This window comes from Lepisma saccharinum, chromosome 24, assembly GCF_977018435.1.
Source record: "Lepisma saccharinum chromosome 24, izLepSacc3.1, whole genome shotgun sequence".
NCBI classification, from domain to species: Eukaryota; Metazoa; Arthropoda; class Insecta; order Zygentoma; family Lepismatidae; genus Lepisma; species Lepisma saccharinum.
Window position 1 is genome coordinate 24,008,264 of NC_139252.1, and position 19,830 is coordinate 24,028,093.

A 19,830-nucleotide genomic window follows, 5' to 3' on the forward strand; every position below is an offset into this window, starting at 1 on the left:
TAGCATGGTAGTGAGATGCGTTACCGACTGAGCCACTGCAGCCATTATTTCCAATATGGAAGGCTATATGAATTTATACTGAATTGCAATCAGCAAATTGCAATTAAAGAATCACATTTTAACTTCAAGCACCCAGGATATATAAACACTATCCCAGTGTCATTATGAAACATGCCGCAACAAAAATATTCATTCCCCACTGTCTTCCGAACAATCAGTGAGTACCATTCCATTAGATTCTGCTTCCTGAAATAACCAACATTTTTCATCATCATTGACAAATGTCAGAAGTTCCTTCTTTTACTTTTCTAGTTTTAAACCAACTTTTTTTAGTCATGGATAAACTTGTTCCTCCGTGTCTATCAGTGCCATGTACTTACATAAAATGTAACTGTTGCTGGTATTTCTTTGCTATTTGATGTAATCCTTCTTCTATAGTTTGTAAAAACACTTCCATTTTCTATCTTTATTCTTCTTTTTCACATGTAATTTATTTTCACTGCTATTATTGTCATTAGAAGGGTTGTGTTGATTTTCATCAGGCGATAAACTGCAACAAGTGTCTGGTAACACTGCTGCCATTTTAACTGATTATGCCCATTCTGCTATTGACAACTCTCCTGTCACCTGTTGCGAATAGTGACATAGAGAGTGTATAGAGTTGATTCACAGATGCAGGGAGTAACTCGAGTTATGTTGTTCTTCCAGCTCACCCCTCAATTACAAACAATCATGTTTGAGATAATAATATACCAAATTAACCCAGTAAATCTGTGGTAGCTCAGTCATTAGGGCATCTGACTACCATGCAAGAGACCTGGGTTCGAACCCCAGCAGGGGAGAACCGGGATTTTTTTCACCTGCTCAAGTGGCTCTGGCGCCAACCCAGCATCGTATAAAGTGGGTACCTGGAGGAGACTCCGGGAGGCAAAGGTGGCCAGGGGACTGGTGCTGATCACATCACCCCCATCTTTAGCCGAGATCAAGAAAGTGTGGGGCTCTAACTCCACACCCCCTGTATTCCTTCATGGCATGATGCAAAGCACAGGGGAACACTTTCCTTTTTCTATAACCCACTAAACAATGAAAGCTGTTTAAAACATATAAAGTAGTAATAGTAATGAGAAATTTAATTTAAGTAATGCAAGTGCTTTTGGACCTGTCATTGTTTACTGGATGTGCTTGGTTTAGATATGGGGAATCGGATACTGGTAATATTTGCATACTACATGGCAATGGGCTGCATAGATAAAATATGGTGATCATAGATGACAGTGCTTGACTTGCAGGGTTGCCAGGTAGGAGGTGAGGGTGAAAGATTACACAAAACAGTGTGGTCCTTTAGCCAGATTTCTTGCATTGAGTGTACACCGTCAGATGAACCTGCCAACACCAATCTATTCTGAACAGGGATAAGGTTGAGAGATTCACACTGATACTCATCCACTACAAGAAATCTGGCTAAAGGATCACATTGTTTTGTGCAAACTTTCCCCTTTATCTCTACCTGGCAACCTTGCAGGCCAAGCCTCTGTCGCCAGCTGATAATTCAGCCTGTTGTCAAGAAATATACATATAGTTCCTATGTCTCACGAGTGTTTCCTGTTTCTTACTTTCTCTGAGGGGAGCTTCCACACTAAAGTGACGAGACACATGCTACTTGGAATGAACCTTAAGAAATAAATGCTTGTAGTGTGCAAGTGCTCTGTGGTTTTTAATACACACAGCTGTGGAAAAGAAAACTGTGTACAAAATTTATTTGTTTTTAAATGCTCTTCTTGCTCGGTGGCTGGGAATTCTGAGGGTGAGTTCATCATACAGTTGGAGAGGGCTGAGTCGCTCGTTTTTGGGGGACTCCTGCATGATAAATGGCAGGAACATGTTAGCACTATGATAAATAGTGTGCTTGTAGAATGAAAGTGCATTCCTTGGAATAGAGCAAAAGGCAATGTTCCGAATCTGTCCTGGAACCTTGTAAATATGGAGAAGGGGAGAAGGATGTAAATTGTACATAATACTACAGCACAGGTCACTTGGACTGGACTGGGCAGTTTTCTTAATAGTGTGCATCATGTTGCCTCTGTGTCATCGCATATGCACAGTGAATTGTTTTTTACAGACTGGAGGAGCGGAGGAGCCAATGTTGCTTGTCACTTGGGTGTGAAACCCCATGTCAGGTGTTATTTGTAGCTTGTCACCACTTCTATCTGAAAGTTCCCTTAAATTAGCCCTTCTGACTTTTCTTATTTTTATTTATACACATGCACACATTCCAATACGTGAAAAGAACTTACTGGAAATTTTTCAAGTACCACACTGATCATAATGATTGCACTCATGAGAACATGTAGTAAGGATGTGACAAGATTGGATGCTTTAGAGAATATTAAGAAAATATAATAAACTAAGTTGACCAAAGCTAAGGATAGGTTGGTTATTGAGCGTGATGAATATTAGAGGCTAGAGAAGGAGATTTAATGATAGGGAGGATTGCAGAGAAGAACAAGCTTCACCAAGGACTGCAGTGTCAGGAAGGGTGAGAGATAGAGATACTCGAATACAAACACTAACAACTTAATTAAATCCAATTAATACCAGAGCAAAATTTGAATGATGATATAACCAGAGCTCAAATTTCAAGTAATTACATATTTTTTTTTCCTTTTTTTGTAGCCAAGCAAAAATGACAAATGTTGATGAATTATAATGCTAGGAACATTATATGTGAATTTTATTTGACATATTTATAAATATTTTGAGGTACATTACATAATTTACATGAAATGCAGTATTTTTGCAATTTGTTTAGTTTGCATTGAGTAATACAGAGATATTTGAGAGACAAGCATTCAAAATTTGATTTCTCTAAAAATGCTGTAATTTTTATCTAATTGCAGCGGGTCATTCACGTTAATTTCAATGAATCTTGCTACAGTGCATGCCATGAAAAATCACACTGCAAAAATGAATGTACTTTTTTTGTTTACTTCTGACATATTTTGAAAACAACCCTTTCTGATTCTGAGAATAGTGTCCTGAGAATCCCACTGAAACCTAAAAAGATATCACAGGAGGGAAGGAAACAATCAAAGACCATGGAAAATATTATTACATGTTGTAATTTACATACATATTTTTTACATGTTTCAGTTACTTTCTGCACATATATTTTGCATGTTTTGGCTACACAAAAATCTGGTGACGCATAGACTAGGGTATGCAAGACAATAAAGTGAAATGCTTATTGAAGAATTTTCCAACCTTTAAAAAACAATACTAGTGGTTGTTTGAAATACATTCAAATGGTTTATTATGCAAAGGAACGTTTCCGTCGTATTTTTTTTGGACTGTAGATTAAGGGAAGCAGAATTTATTTTAAGCTTGCTTCATGGACACTACAGCTAATTGAAGCTAGTTAAAAATAGGATATGAATTATTGAAACATGTATTAAAAAGAAAATTAATTCAGGAATTCAAATTGGTATTGGTTCATCCCTATATAATCTTCGTAAGTTTTGAATTAGTTAGAAACATTAATATGCTGATAATAATCAGGGATATGTGTTCATTATGGTTGACACACATTTTAATATTTTGAACATTACAGGAGCATAGCACATTATACCAGCTACAGTCAAGAGTTAGTTTTATTAATAATATTGTTTCTATAACCATGAATATAATGTCTTGTCTTTTTATTTTTAGGTGAAAACCTCTCTGGGAAGAGGAAGAGCATTTCTCCGTTTCTGTTTTGTGCATCAGTGCATTGCAGATGCACTTCAGCAGTGTGTCATGAATATAAAAGTTACAAATGATTGGTACCATGTTAAGGCTCCAATCAGACAATCGAAGTTCATGGAAGAATTGATATCCGTCCTGTACGATTTAAACAGTGTCCAGTTTGATCTAGCCCCTAATGGATATGATCTGGATATATCTTGGCCTGCTTTTGCAAGGTAAGTGAAATGTCTGTTTGAATATCTTTATTGTATTATGATTGTCTAGATTTGGTCATTTGTTCCCCTGCAGCAAATCATGTTATGCGCCAGGTGCAGTAAATAACCACAAATTGAATTTCTTTCCTTTTACCAAAATGCTTTTCAAAACTTTCATTGTTTCAACTTCTAATGCATTAGTTTGCTTATCAATGCTGGCTAACTTTACCAGGAAACTCCAAATGACATCAGTCTTTGGCCAAATGTCGCACTGATAGAAATACTAAGAGTCTTCAATTTCAACTGCTTTTGTTTATGTAATGCAACAAATGTGAATATAGGAGATACAAAAATCGTCATTGTACACTAAAACTTTTGAAAGTTGAAATACTAGTTCCATTGTCAGTTGCTATATTCCTGATAGGATGATGTCCCATTCCTCTCAGATTCTTCATTTGATATTGGGAAAACCATACATTTCTTCTTTTCTGTGATGTATCTGGAGAAAATTTGTGAGCTTGATTTGCTATAGCACATCTATTTTCATAGCATTCTTTGCAGTAGGAATGGCCAAAAATATCAGGAATCAGTAATCCGGATTCCGGAAAATTTAAAATCTGGATTTGGAAATTTTACTATCTGGATTTCGGATTTCATTTTGTCTGCACAAACACTAACCATTATCTTTGTTATAGTAATTTGAGTCGAGATAGTTGTGAATACACTCCTGGGCTTATGAGCAATATTTTGAAGAGTTTGGCACAACACCACCTTTTGCCTGGTGATAATAATAATAGTAATTAGAAAAAATATATGTTAAAATCTAGTGAGCCTCAGATGTTTGGTGGAGCTACTACAAGCGTGATTCATATGAGTGAGCCCAGGTTTCATCCAGAGTGATGATCCTTGTGAATGATGTATTCCCTTCCTTCTGATAGTGGTTCACAAAGTACTGTGCAAGTGCATAACAATGCCATTTTTTTTCACATCTGTGATTTAATGTGCTGTGATGGTCAAGTCTTGTCAGTTTGTTCCAGCTACTGTAGCACCTCATAAAAGGAACTACAAATTTGCACAAACTACAAACTATAGATGGACTGAATAGACATACCTATGTGCAACACAAATAATCTCGAACTGTACATTCATGTGTGCCACTCAACAAACAATCTATATTGTGTGACCTACGGATGTATGGATGGTGTGGAGGGTGGGACACCTAGATTTTGAGTTACTCTCTAGCCTTGCCTAACACTACGGCAGTGGGCCAACTTCGCTACAGAGTGCCTCCCCGATGGTGCAGTGGTAGCGTCATCGCCTTGTAATCAACGGGTCCTGTGTTCGATACCCAGTGGGGGCACAAGTGATTCGGATCCCACTTTAAACTGAAGGTCCAGTCTCGATTAGCCTTACTGTGCATAAGGTGGTCTTAAAACAACAATTCAATCAATCACTACAGAATATTGGACTAGGATATTTTTTGCACAATTATTTTTACACTCTCATGGAAAATCAAATATGCAGTTTATTTGAACACGTAATTCTAACTTTGATTGTTTCTAATACTAAAACTGTAAAACATATCTACAGTGTGTTCTTTGTCTCTACGAATTTGTAATACTTTTAATTACCAATTTGTGTCATAGATTAATGGGGAAATATAGGATACATATTTTTCCAGAATGCTAATTTCAGGAGAGAAAAAGAAATCCCCACTTGATTGAAATTCGAAGTTTGTGAGTCATGTGGAGCACTTTATGGGTTTGGGAAAAGGCATTTCACGAGTGAAATAAAATAAATAATACATTTTATTGGAAGATTGATTTGTTTTGAAATTATCCTTTGTTGCTGCATTCCAACTTCTATTGAGGCAGACAACATATCATGCAGTCCTCCGCAGTTGAGAGGTTCTGTGTTCGATCCCTGGTGCTATCACATGACAACATGATTCAAATCCAGTATTGGTTAGCCTATCTGAGCGTTAAGTGCAACAAACAACCTTACTAAATAGCCATACTCTGCTAATGTTGCCAGGTTCAATGAAATTTACAATTTAAAATAAAATTTGAAGCAAAAATTATAGTGTATAATTTTGCATGCGATTACTTAGTCATGTGATCAGTAATTGAAGGTCATATTCCCTCTCCCTTTTAGTCGCATACTATGGGCTAGCATAGCACCTGTCACAATTATTTGTGATAATTTCTTAACTATTCTCCTTTGCACTTTGGTTTGGGATAATTTCTTAACTATTCTCCTTTGCACTTTGGGATAAAAAAAAAGTGTGTTTGGCACTCATAAAATGCAGTAAATTCCTGAAATGTTCATCTTATAATGACCGAAGTTGACAATCAAGACATTCTGCATATTTATTCTAAAGAGACAGTAGACAGTATTACTAAAATAAGTCTTAAGTACAAGACTTTAGTAAACTTAAAATAAGAAGTCTTTGCAAACCTTGTAATTTTGTAAATATTTAGGCACGCGTTGCAACCATTTTGCAATAATGTGAACTATACTAGCAACACAGATAAACATATAATAATAAATTTATCTCTGCTATTGCCATGATGTAGTTTAGGACTAAAATAACCATGCCAGTCTGTGTTATTCTGCAGAGAGACTACACTAATGTTAATGTTGTGGTAATGTTATTAAACTGACGTTTGCATTTGTAACCTTATTCCTAGGTTGCAAAATGTAAATCAGATTTTTCCCGTCTCATTATGAGTTTGTTTTCTGAGGTTATAATATCACCCATCAGCATTCTCACATGGACTAAAGGCTATTTCTTCTTACTCTGGCAGCCAATTCGATCACTTCGTCCTTCACTCTCTTGAGATGGTAGACCCGATGTTTCCTCGTAGATTCGTCTCTGTGCTGGTAGTATTGATAACAGGGTTAGGTTTATTAATTCACTCCTTAAATATTGTACTAATTATTATTTTTGTTTTAAAGCACAACAGTAGAGGATGGACCAGATAAGGCAAGTTTGCTTTTTAGTATTTAGAACTAAATTGTAAGCTTTTAGAACAAGTTTAGACAAGTCAAGAATACGAGAGCTGTGGTACAAGAATATGACATTCCTCTTTCCCCCTTTTTATTTGAATAATTTATGAGTTTTATTAATATACGAATATTAATTTACAACTTATGTGTAAATATATACGCTGTTCACGCCTGACGAAGCCACCAGACGAGTGGCGAAATCGATCGCTGAAAAAAACTTTCACGGAAAAATGAATAGTAAGTGTATCAGAGTTAATTATACGCTAGTGTTCAAAAGTTAAGCATAAGTAAGATATGAGAAAATATTTTATTAGTGAAGTGTGAGAACCGCACAAAACTGTAAATCTTAATCAAATTGTTATCTGGTATGCCATAGAGTGGAATACATGAAATTAACAATTTTTTAGTGCAAAGACAGACATGCAAAAAAATAACAAAATTTGAAGACCACTTCCTCAACAACATAAAATGAGGTTAATATGGGATGGGGTGATCTTTAATGGCCACACATGACTCACAACAACGTGACATGCTCTCTATGAGGTGGTTCAAGAGCTCTATGAGCAGTCGGTTCCTTTCCTTTCAAAGAACAGTGTGGAACTCTGGAATTGTCCTTAGTGGAGGCTGGTTGACTGTAAATCATCTCCCTAATGCATCCCAGACATGCTCTGTAGGGTACATGGAGACCAGTTGATTTCTTCAACTTCAAGAAAGTCATCAACCAGGTTTGCTAAATGCGCACATGCATTATCGTCCATGAAAATGAAGTCTGGACTGAATTCGCTCGATGTGCACGTGCATTATTGTCCATGAAAATGAAGTCTGGATTGACTGCACCCTTGAAAAGTCACACATGTTGTTGGAGGAGCTCGTCTCTGTACCTCCAGCAAACATGAACATAATGGCTGCCCACACTAGTATTCCACCACCACCAAGTTGATCCCCTTCCACAATTTTCCTGGGATTATATCGTGTTCGTGGTTCTCTCCAGATCAATGTTCAGTGGAAGTAATTTTGCAAACAGACTTATCTGTGAAGAGCATGTTCCTCTATTCATTAAGGGTCCAATCCCTTCTGTGCATTAGATCAAGCTTGACACACTTTGATGTCTAACATAGAGACCGGTTGTCCTGAGTCTCTGGTACAGTTTGCCGAGAAACTCTAAATTTCCGAGGTGGCTGCAATCTCTGAGGACAGTTGTCTTGCAGGCATTGTCCGGTTTCACTGTGCAGTTAAGGCCAGATATCAGTCCTCTTAATTAATATGTGAATATTAATTTACGACTAATGTATAAAAATATATAATTATTAGGTAATTAGAGGTAACAAGTGTTGTGTATGAGGATCGATTGTAATTAAGGTATTACTGGAATGTACATAATGTATGTTTATAATGTTGAAAATAAGGGTCTAGGGTTGGTTAAACAATATGAATGCTGGTAAGGGACAATGGTAAAGGGTGATTTAGGGTGATACCGGTACTCGAACCCAGAAGATGTAGTGCTGAAAATGTTAACACCATTAAGCCTTGTTTCCATGATTATGAAAAAAATAAATATGCTGACAAGGCAGTAATTTATTTTATTAAAAACATAAACTAAACGTAATGTTTCAACCTTCTAGCAAGGTCTTTTTCAGACTCTGTATCAAGTACAAAATTAACAAGATACAAAAACAGGGCATTATATATACACAAAACATTACTCCCTCCAGACTATTAGAAAGTTGTTCTGGAACTTTCTAGCAGGTAGCTTTCACTTGTGAAGAAGACACAATGAACTGGAATGGGGGACTGAAGTTAAACAAAGAATGGAAGAAGGTGTTAGAAGAGTGGAAAGGACAAGAGAGAAAGAGGAGAGGAGAAGGAAGAAAATGAAGGATAAAGAGTGTGAGATATAAACCCCAACCACATTCTATATGGAAGTAAATATATGAAAGTACAGTTGACAAGTGAAAGCCACCTGCTAGAAAGTTCCAGAACAACTTTCTAATAGTCTGGAGGGAGTAATGTTTTGTGTATATATAATGCCCTGTTTTTGTATCTTGTTACTTTTGTACTTGATACAGAGTCTGAAGAAGACCTTGCTAGAAGGTTGAAACGTTACGTTTAGTTTATGTTTTTAATAAAATAAATTACTGCCTTGGTCAGCATATTTATTTTTTCATGCTGAGAATGTTTAATAAGAGTATATGGTATGAAAGATTTTGATCTGAGTTGGACTATGTTCCAAACCGATGTTGCGACAAACACTGAACCAAAGTGAGGGCACCGAATCTGAATTCTAATCAGATAGTAACAAAGGAATTTGGTGAATGTGTGCCCAGGTTACCGAGAACGCAAGAACAGAGGAATGGTATGCAAGACGGTAACATTAGCTTACCGAATTAATATTTCAAATGGGTACCCACCAAAATAGTTTAGGGGTAACAAGAACTTGAGAACAAAGAAAGAATCTATTGTGCAATCAGAAGAAAAACATCGGTTGATATTCAGAGCCTATTTTGTCAAAGAAAGTCAAGGCTAAATGATGGAGGCAGCAGACCTGTTGAAGGGCTCTTGCAATTTGGTTATAATCAGTTGCTTCAGTACTATCGACGAAAAATATTATAAACAATTATCTACACTTCTCAGATATTTTGGCTTTGCAGTTAGGATTTGAACCAGATAGAAATCTTGTTAAGCAACAGCATAGTTCCATACAAATAAATTTAAATATTAGGTATCTGCAACAAATTATTGTGTACACTAATGTACTGTTACTAGATTGTAGGGGATACAAGGACCCTTTTTTTTTTTTTAAGAATGTTCACATTCTCTTCGGTTCCTCATGGGAAAAAAAAATGTAATGTAATTGCATTGTTTTACTCTACTCATTTTTAGCCAGGAACTGATAATTATCGCCTTGATGTCAACAATAAAAACAAAAATTCTATCAGCACAGGATTGCAGGAACAAAGCAATATGCCGCTAGACATTACCTACTGCAATAATTCTGAATAAGAAGATTTTCATACCGAAAATTTACATACACCTTGTAATTTCAATTCTAACGTTGCAGAAGTAAGAACTGTCATACCCTGAAATAAAGACAAAATTTTTGTCATTTTTTAGGTAATTTTATTGATAGTGTAGGTCATTTTATAGATCATTTTTCAGATATTTTTAGTTCATAAAAATCCGGGCCTTGGTTATTATTATCTAAACCAGAATAGAACCAGAGTATGCTATTTATCCGACCCTTAGTATCTAAAGGCCCAGAGGTTAGGGTCAATAATTAAGGGTTTGTTTCGATTGGCGTATCCATTATTAAAGGAAAGGGCGAATACAACAGGGTGGCAAGCTCTACATTTTGTAATATTTTATTGGGATGTTCTAGAAAATAAACCCATTAAGCAATCTTTCAAACAGTGAGTTACTGTAACAGGAGATGCACTTTGAGGGATAGGTAAATGGTAAAGGTATTTCTTTGTGTGTGTGTGTGTGTGTGCACATGCCATGAAGGCATATGGGGTGATGTGGAGAGCTCCATATATTTTTGATCTCTGCCATATTTGGGATGATGTGATCAGCATCAGGCCCTTAAGCCTTTACCCCTCAGGGTTTGCCCCCAGGCACCCATTTATATGAGGCTGGGTGGGCCTCAGAGCCACGCAGAAACAGGAAAAGACTGGAAAAATTTTGGTCCAGATCACCTGTCTAGTGACCACAGCTACGCACACACACTAAATATGTAAATTATTTTTATTTTTATTACTACTAAAGTCATCATTTATAAAATAGAGCATAATAAGTAGAGCTCAGCTGATACCCCTTTGAACCAATGATAATGATTGAACAATGAGAGAAGGGGGAAAAAGAAAATCCCAGATTCTTTCAGAAAAAGGGGAAAAAAAGGAAATGCAAGGCTAAAACTATGAAATTCAAACTGCCATTTATTTCCTGTCAGCCGATGAAAAGATGTAAACAGTTCACAGATATACATTCGCTAATTGAGAAAAATAATCATTTTTAAATCCTATTTTGTGTGAGTTTGTTAACATGGAACTGGGTCTTTTTTTTGAGCCATTAACCAGCAGTGAAAATTCATCTTTCATCTTTAGTGGAGTATCGACGACCCATTTCGATTGTATCTAGTGACATTCCAATTGAGGGAATTACAAGGAATAGTGGAGAATACATTAACTCAACACACATTTATTGTTTGTGAAGTGTAAAATAACAAAGTCAGGTGAAGGGGTCCTGGGTTCGACACTTTAAACTGTAGGTCCAGTCCCAATTAGCCTTACTGTGCATAAAGTGGACTTAAAACACCAACTCAATCAATCAAAAACTAAGCCAAATGGATCAACTTTAGCTGCCGATAACCTGGTTGCTTCGGTGCAACAATTTTCTACATTCTTTATTCAATCAGGTCGACGTTTCGTTAAATGGCAAATTAATATCTTCTTCTGTAGGGTTACGTTTACGGAACATATATTGAAACTTTACTGAATTATTCTAATGAGGTTAAATATTCGCATCTCACTCTTTCTTTCTGGTATTGAAATACACCAGGAGATTAGAAAATGTAATTTAAATTAAAGGAATTGAAAAACCTATTAGTTTTGCTGTGAACAGCAAATCGTGTGATATATGTGGACACTTTTATTCTGAATTCATGTTGCAATCATCTCTTCTAAACGAAGTGTTTATGAGAATTAAATTACAAAGAACAAACGATGCATTTACATTGATAGTTGCTAAGAATACGTCTTATTGTGTACAGATACAGGAATTTTCTCTTTTTGTGAAGATAATTATGATTTTGGAGGTCTTGTACATTCTTCTGTTCTCGAGACTACAACAGCTAAATATCAGGCATGGAAGTGAAATCGATAACCATCCCTCAAAATATAACTTCTTATAATTTGGATAATATATTTTTAGGGACCATTCCTAAATGGTAATTTTAGCATTCTTGTCTAATGCAGTGTTCAATGGGAATATATTAGATATAAATCCATTTATTTTTCAGCACTTTAGTGTTACCAAACTCCAATTTCATGTTGGAACTAGAAGCTTTCCAAGCCAGCCTCTCTTTTCAAATTTCACATACAAAAATATCACAAAAGCATATTACAATTTATCCTCTGAACAGAAGTACCTTACCAGGACACAAAACACTACCTCCAGAGATATTTTGATAATGGATTTGCTCTCTACCCCTTTATTCTTTCACCCACAATGGAAACTGACTTCACCTGTGATTTAGTGTGTGGCAGCAGCTTTATTGTAAAGCTGTCTTTTGTCACTGCATTTCCTACAGTGGTCACATGCATTATTCGGATTTTTATTAATTCCGGGAACTTTATTTCTAAATAACTTGCTATTGTGGATGTGGAATCACATAGCATTCAATCATGGATATTTCTACCACCCTGCAGATGGAATAATGTATATATTAGAGCAAAGAATGAAAATATGTGCCAAACACAAAATATACATGGGTTACAATGGCCTGGTGGGGAGCTGAGTTATTCTAAACGCCCTTTCATTCTTTCCAAGCACACTGGAAAAGTCTTTGTCGTTTTTATTGCTTTCAAATCAACAAAAACAAAGTTTTTGTTTTCAGTACTTCATCGCACTGTGGCTAACTTTGAGGAGGTAGGTTGCGCAAATACCTCACTGCTTGCCTTTCTTGCATGAAATTGCTGTCACGATTAGCATAGATTAAGGAGCATTAAACGTGCCCTTAGGAACACTCATTTATATGCATCATATCTTCGCAGCTTCACCCTTGGACACCATATTATAGGACACAAAAGAATTCGCCTAAACAAGACAGCGTTTGCATCCTTTTACAACAACATGGAAAGTGCATGTTACTCGTCAGATCAAGGCTTTTGTTCCAAGGATAGTGCATTTTCAAATATGAACAATGAAGAGTGTAGAATCTTGTAAAAAAAGAAGAAGAAGAAGAAGAAGAAGAAGTTCATTCGGACAGTTGCTTTTCTCTACTTTCACAGGTGTTCTCGCAAACAATACATTGCCTCATAATATGCAGTTGCTTGCGGTATTAACTATCAACACAGATAGTGATATTGGTCCAGGAATACATTGGATCAGTTTGTTTATAAACAGTAATGGAGAGGCTATATACTTTAATAGATTTGATCAGCTTCCTAGTTTAAGTGTATTTAAATTTATAAAAATGCACTACAATTCACAGTGCATCAGTGCTTCAAATCCGAATTTAGCATGTGTGGAATATATTGCATTATGTTTTTGCATTATCTGTGCCGTGGGTTCTCCCTATCTTATTTTCTGTAATTTTTTGGTATAAAATTAAAAGGAATGACAGTTTGGACAAAAGTTACAGGTTTGTTCCAATTATTTATAGTGTGGATGCAGTGAAAATTGTGCCAGTGCAAAATTTCGGAGCAGGGAATTTGTAAATGGAACTTACAGATTTTCATGTATGACCAACCTGTGCTGGTATATATTTTGAGTATAATTTTATAAACCTGCAGCTTAAGTAGTATGATATATGAAATGTGGTCATTAATTAATTGTATATGGGAAGAGATATCAGAAAATAAAATATCTGGAACAGTTAAGTCTGGGGAACGAGGCCATTCAAAGTCACCAAACCTCAAAATCATTTCTCTTGCAATAATTGCATTGCAATTGCACGCGACTAGTGTGGCTTGTTGCACCGTCTTGTTGAAAAAACATGTCCTCAAAATTGATAAAAGTAGAAATAAACCAACGTACAAAGTAATCAAAAAAATGTTACAGACAAATGTTAAGTTTCTTCATTGCGCACAGATCTCCGCCTACCAGTAAGCAGTTACACTGCCTCTGTTTCTATGGGATGCAACATATCGCAGAATTGATTTTTTGTTTAGCTTGTGATGGGATATTAACCTGCAGTGGCGTGTGGCGTACTGGTGACCCAAATATTTCAACTGATGGGATACCTGAAGTTTGTACGGAAACAAGTGCAAATCGTTTCTCAGGATTTTGCGCACTGTTTCTCTATTGACACCAACTTCTTGTGACAACCTTCTTGCAGATTTCTTTGGGTTGTTTGTGATTGCAACTCTTACCCTTTCATTTTTTTTCCTGATTTACAGCGTCGAAACCCCAATTTCATGGATTTCATTAGGGTTTTCTGCAGTCCATATTCTCACTGCTTATTCACATAACCGGGTAAGTGAAAATGAGCTTCATCGATCATTATGAGGCTATCTTCAAAAATATTTATCTGTTGAACAAAACTGTGAGTGGATCGGTGTTAATTCCAATCATTGTGTTGCAAAGTGCTAAACGTTTTGAAAATACTCTTAGCAGAAAGGTGTTTATGTAACAAACATCTTCTTGCAGTACATTAGATTTATTTTCAAATATTAATTGGCTCATTACATTTTGTGTATCAACATCAAGGACTTGCCCATAAAAGTAAAATCAATGGTCATTTACAAAACACTCCATATGCATTTTGCATATATTGGTACATTCTAAAAACAAACATTTTTTATGGGGTAATTAAAGTTCCAGTAACACCATTTGCATTTTCAAAACAATATGGGCCTATGATCCATGATCTCGATAATACACACCATACAGTAACTTTTGCACTATGTGTAGGGCATTCATGCTCTTCAAAGCAAACAACGATGTTACATTCGAACACTGTACACAAACAATCACCGTTAACAGTTACAGTCTAATGTCTATGCCACGAAACCAAACAACTTACTGGACTTGAAAAGAGCCATAAGAAATGAAACTGGACTTGAAAAGAGCCATAAGAAATGAAATTGAAGTGATATCAAATGAAACACTTTCAAAAGTTATGGATCATGTGTTTGTTCATATTCAGGAATGCATACGATTCAATGGAGGGTACCTCAAGTCTGTTATTTTCAAAAAATAAGTGCTTGTTATTTTCCTGTAATTTATTTATGTGAATTAATTACTTTGTACGTTGGTTTATTTCTACTTTTATCAAAACCATATGGATTGTTTTGTAAATGACCATTCATTTTACTTTTATGGACAAGTCCTTTATGTTGATACACAAAATCTAATGAGCCAATATGCGTTTGCTCTTCAAAGCAAACAACAATGCTACATTGGAACACTGTACACAAACGTGGATACGAAATAAATTTAATTTACTGCAAGAAGGTGTTTGTTACATAAACACCATTCTGCTTTAAAAAAAATAATAAAAGAGAATATAAGAAAAATATTTTTCAAGTGATCCACTCACAGTTTTGTTCAACAGATAAATATTTGGGTCACTGCATTTTAATATCCCATCACAAGCTAAAGAAAAAAAAAATAACTATTGTGGAAACGTAAATTGAAATAATTTTGAAATAATATTAAAATTTACTATCGCACATCTTCGTTTCTTCATATTTAACATTCCTACTTACCTATCTGCATCGCGGAACATTCTTTAAAGTGTCCTTACATTTTTTTCATGAAGTAATTTCAATTTTTGATATTACGAGTACTTTTCGTTTTTTCGCTTGCGTACAACACAATATGGCACATACACCTTCATGGATCATCGTGCGTTGTGCTTGTGTTTTGTCGATTTTCATTGGATATGCAGTGTTTCCAACCTTCTTCACGCAAAAAATACAAACATAGTTAACCATTGACGATAGCCCCAAGAAACATTACATAATGTTAAGTTAGGTTTAGTTAGGTTAGGCAAACATAATTAAAAATACAAACATAGTTAACCATTGATGATAGCCCCAACAAACATTACGTAACATTAGGTTAGGTTTAGTTAGGTTAGACAAAAATAGTTAAAATTCGTTCCATTCCCAAGCTTTTCGGAAAACAATGGTGTGGTTGGAAACAGTGACAGGATGTTATGTCATCAAACGCACGCAACATCCACTTAACGTACAGGAAGCAAATGATAGCAAAGGCTATTGTGCGTCAGAGAATTAATTTTCAAAAAAAATAAAAAATAAATACTTTCCGCTATGATACATTCACACATGACAGAAAACACCTTCCACATATTAGACAGTGCTACAGGAACTTATTTCCGTAAGTAGTTTCTTCTGTAAAAATGAAGAAATCCGTTTGTGCGATAGTAAGTTTTTACCGAAATAATTTTCCACAAAGATCCTTTTCAGTGTCAGCACATTGACAAAAAATGCTCATTGTAATTTAATACAGTGCTCAATGTATATTCTCTTTGTATAAAATATAAAAACAATGCTCTGTATTCTCTATGTATATACTGTTCCCTTTACTGTTTGAAATAAATAAATAAATATTATGTATTTATAATCTAGTTTATGAAACTAAAACTTTTAACACTGACTATAATTGCATTTGTATCTGTATACCACTACTGAATGTAAAATCTTTTGTAAAATACTTTGAATTTGTATTTTTTTGTAGTAGATTAGTGTTAAAACAATAGACTTGTACATAGTGGACGTTCGTGTTTTATTTCTTTTTAAAAAATCTATCTCAAATTAAAAGGTTTTGTAGTCATTTAAATAGAACTATTGTTGATGGCGCAAAAGGACCTAGGTTCGATCCTTTCTATGAACCTTGCTCAAAACACACAGGCCAATCGGGCATATTCCAGCATTTTAAGGTTGGGTTCCAAACACCAAACTTATGCACCGCTAAGCAATTGAACATAACAAACATCTTTGCCACTATGCAATCACAAGCATAGATAAGCATAACAAGAGTAAAATAGAACTTGACCAGGATTTTATATAATTTTTTAATAACTAAATTTCGTAATTTCTCTGCTAGAAAAAATATTTTGCTGACATAAAAATGCTAGTCAAATTCCAAATTCTGTTAGCACACTTGCATCATCTTTATAGTTTTCTTCATTTGCACAAATCAAAAGAAATCACTCACTCAAAACAATTTTACTAGAAAATCTGAGGTCAGTTACAATTCAGAAGTACAAATACTCTGTCGAAAACTCGGCCAAAGGTTATTTTTCATATTAATTAAACTTGGAGAAAAAACACATTATAACAGGACTCTCCATTCCAGAATTTAAAACTCGTAGCCTTATGTATCAGATAAATTTATTGCATCCACCTAGATTAGTATCTATCTATTACGGATCCTGTTCCTTTTAACTTGAGGCCTTTCAAACAAATCTTTCTTTCAGCCCATTTTCTACCTACCGACTGGTATCTTTCCATCCACATCAACCACACAGTTTTTTTTTTCTGATTACCAGGATTTTTTTTTTTTTTTGACACAATAGTAACCACTGCTACATTTTCCCCTGTAACCTGTCGCTCACTAAGGTCTGATCGACTTGCATAAACTGTCCCTATCTGATTTATTTTTCCTAAATCATGTGCCTTGTCTATTTATTTTTCCTAAATCATGTGCCTTGTAATTCCATCCACTACAATCCGGCAGGCACGTTACTCAAAATAATTTCACCATGACCTACCACAACAGATGCCTGTTTCTTGATATGAACAGAATAATAATTCGGTGCCCCAGCTTTGATTGAGTGTCTATCGCAACATCGGCTTGGAACATGGTTCATCTCAGATCATCATCCTTCATACCATATACTCATTAAACATTCTCCACACTACATGTCCTGAGTTCAAGTTCCGATATCTCCCTAAATCGTGATTGTACCTTTACCATTGTCTCTTACTAGCATTCATATTGTTTAACCAATCCTAGACCCTTATTTTCAATATTATAAACATACATTATAACCTTCCAGTAATTCTTTAATTACGATAGATCTTTATACATAGCGTTTATTACCTCTAACTTATCATTATATAGTTTTATTCATTAGTTGTAAATTAATATTCATATATAAATAAAACTCATGAATTATCCCTGTAAAAAGGGGGAAAGTGAATCGACATAATCTCGTACCCTGGCTCTGGTATTTCAGACTTGTCTTAACTTGTTCTAAAAGCTTATAATTTAGTTGTAAAAACTAAAACCCGGCCTTTAGTAGTTCAACCTCTACTCACAATTATTTCTTTATAATTGTAATACTACCATGATTTAGTGGATGATTTCCCAATGTCTGTCCCTTAGGAGGAAATTTAATAATTATATGTAGACCCCCTCCCCCTCTTTTTGTCTTTTTTAAATCAATTTCTAAAATCTGATTTGGGTGCATAGTTTTGTCTATTTCAATTATTGTTTTGGTTAAAGATATGATGTGATTTCTAATGATATTAGCATATGACATTAAAATTGTTCTTTGAATTGTTGAATGAAACTTGTTTAATGGAAAATTCAAATATTATAGAAAATGCCCTAGGTTTGGGCTCGTTAATAAACAATTTAAATTTACAATTATTTTTGTACATTCTATATTTAATAGTCCTCTATCTCTGCTTTGATTTCCACTGTTAAGATAATTAAATTGTCAATACTTAGTCTGTATAATAATTCCTGGTGGCGACAGACCTGGAAAACCGGGAAAAGTCAGGGAATTTGAGGTGTCAAAAAATGTCAAGGAATTTTGTCTTGATTGATTTATATATATATATCGCTGTGGAACTTTGCACGGGAACAGAAATCTTGTTGCTAAAGCCCGCATCACACGGAACTTGATTTCCAGTAGATATGCCCTAGTTGGCGCTGGACTGACTACCAATTTGCTAGTTTTTGCCTCACAGGATACTTATCAGCGTACTTGTCGATAGACTTTTGTTCCCATACAAGGGAAGTTGTAATGGCGGCCGCGTGAGATGTAAACAATGTATCACTTCACATTTTTTAAAAGCCGATAACTATTCAACCGAGAGGAATAAAAGGTACAAAACAATGGCGCTGCTTAAATACATACTTTACAACAACGTTTACTGTTCTGCGTGATAGGGGCTTAAGTTTTGGCCTCAACTTGTAGACCCCTGTAAATATTACGTGGAAAATGCATTGAATTATGATTTTTTGTTGTCTGTATGGGAGTAGTAAGGGGACAGAACTGTCAACAGATGGAGGGAATGGGAGCAGGTTGCGCCGTCTGATAGTTGTCGGACGTCGTAGTAAGGCATTTTGTTGGACAAACTGAAGGAACATGGAAACAAATAGGCTCCATTGATACATACGATTTTTGTCGAATATCGCCACCCGACAAAGTATCTCGCTACAACATGCGACAGAAATTGCATGCATTGCACTCTTATGGAATTGATTTTTGTTGTATGTCTTCGGACTGCAACATCCAACAAAAATCGCATGCATAAACAAGAAGAGCTTTAGACTGCAAATATGCTGCTGGAATTGTATTACTCTTCTGACTCACTTCACCTTATTTAATGTAGCAGTGCTTACGAAGGTTTTCTTTCATCATCCTGACATATTACTGGTTTCACTCAAGTTAACATACGTTTTAGAATTAGAATTAGAAATTCTTTATTCATGGGCGAAGTTCAGCCTGTGGTACATTGCACTATTCTTAGATATCAAGAAGAATCCAACAAAACGGGATATATATTGAATACTATCACGAAAAATTGAAACACAAATCTGCATTGGTGAATGTTATAAAAATTGGCAAGTGCATGCTCCTAACCTCAAATTTACTTCAACACTAGTATTGCAATGAAATTAACCCCGCTCCCTGTCCTGTCTGTTTAAACATGTAAGAGATGGTCATTAATATCTCACTGAGTGAAGTTAATGTCCAATATTATGACATAAAATACTAATAATAAATACGTAAATATTTTTATATCATATTTACTCGAATCATTCAATCATAAAAGCAAATCACTTTCTTCAAAAATTGACTTGTCTACCAGCCCTGCTTCATTTTTACTTTCAATCTACTGATTTATATGAGGGGTGACCAGAAAGTAAATTCTAATTTGTAGGCACCTTGATTTTTTGCAAACGC

At 35.3% G+C, this 19,830-nt stretch overlaps 1 protein-coding gene across 1 annotated transcript in view; it reads left to right on the forward strand.

The window, feature by feature from the left end:
• Positions 1–19,830, forward strand: part of LOC145978041 (uncharacterized) — a 156,245-nt gene that overhangs the window by 12,375 nt on the left and 124,040 nt on the right. The window contains exon 4 of the mRNA XM_083110440.1: positions 3,706–3,956. Within this exon, the coding sequence (XP_082966566.1) occupies positions 3,706–3,956 (251 nt within the window). The remainder of the gene's footprint in view (positions 1–3,705; positions 3,957–19,830) is intronic.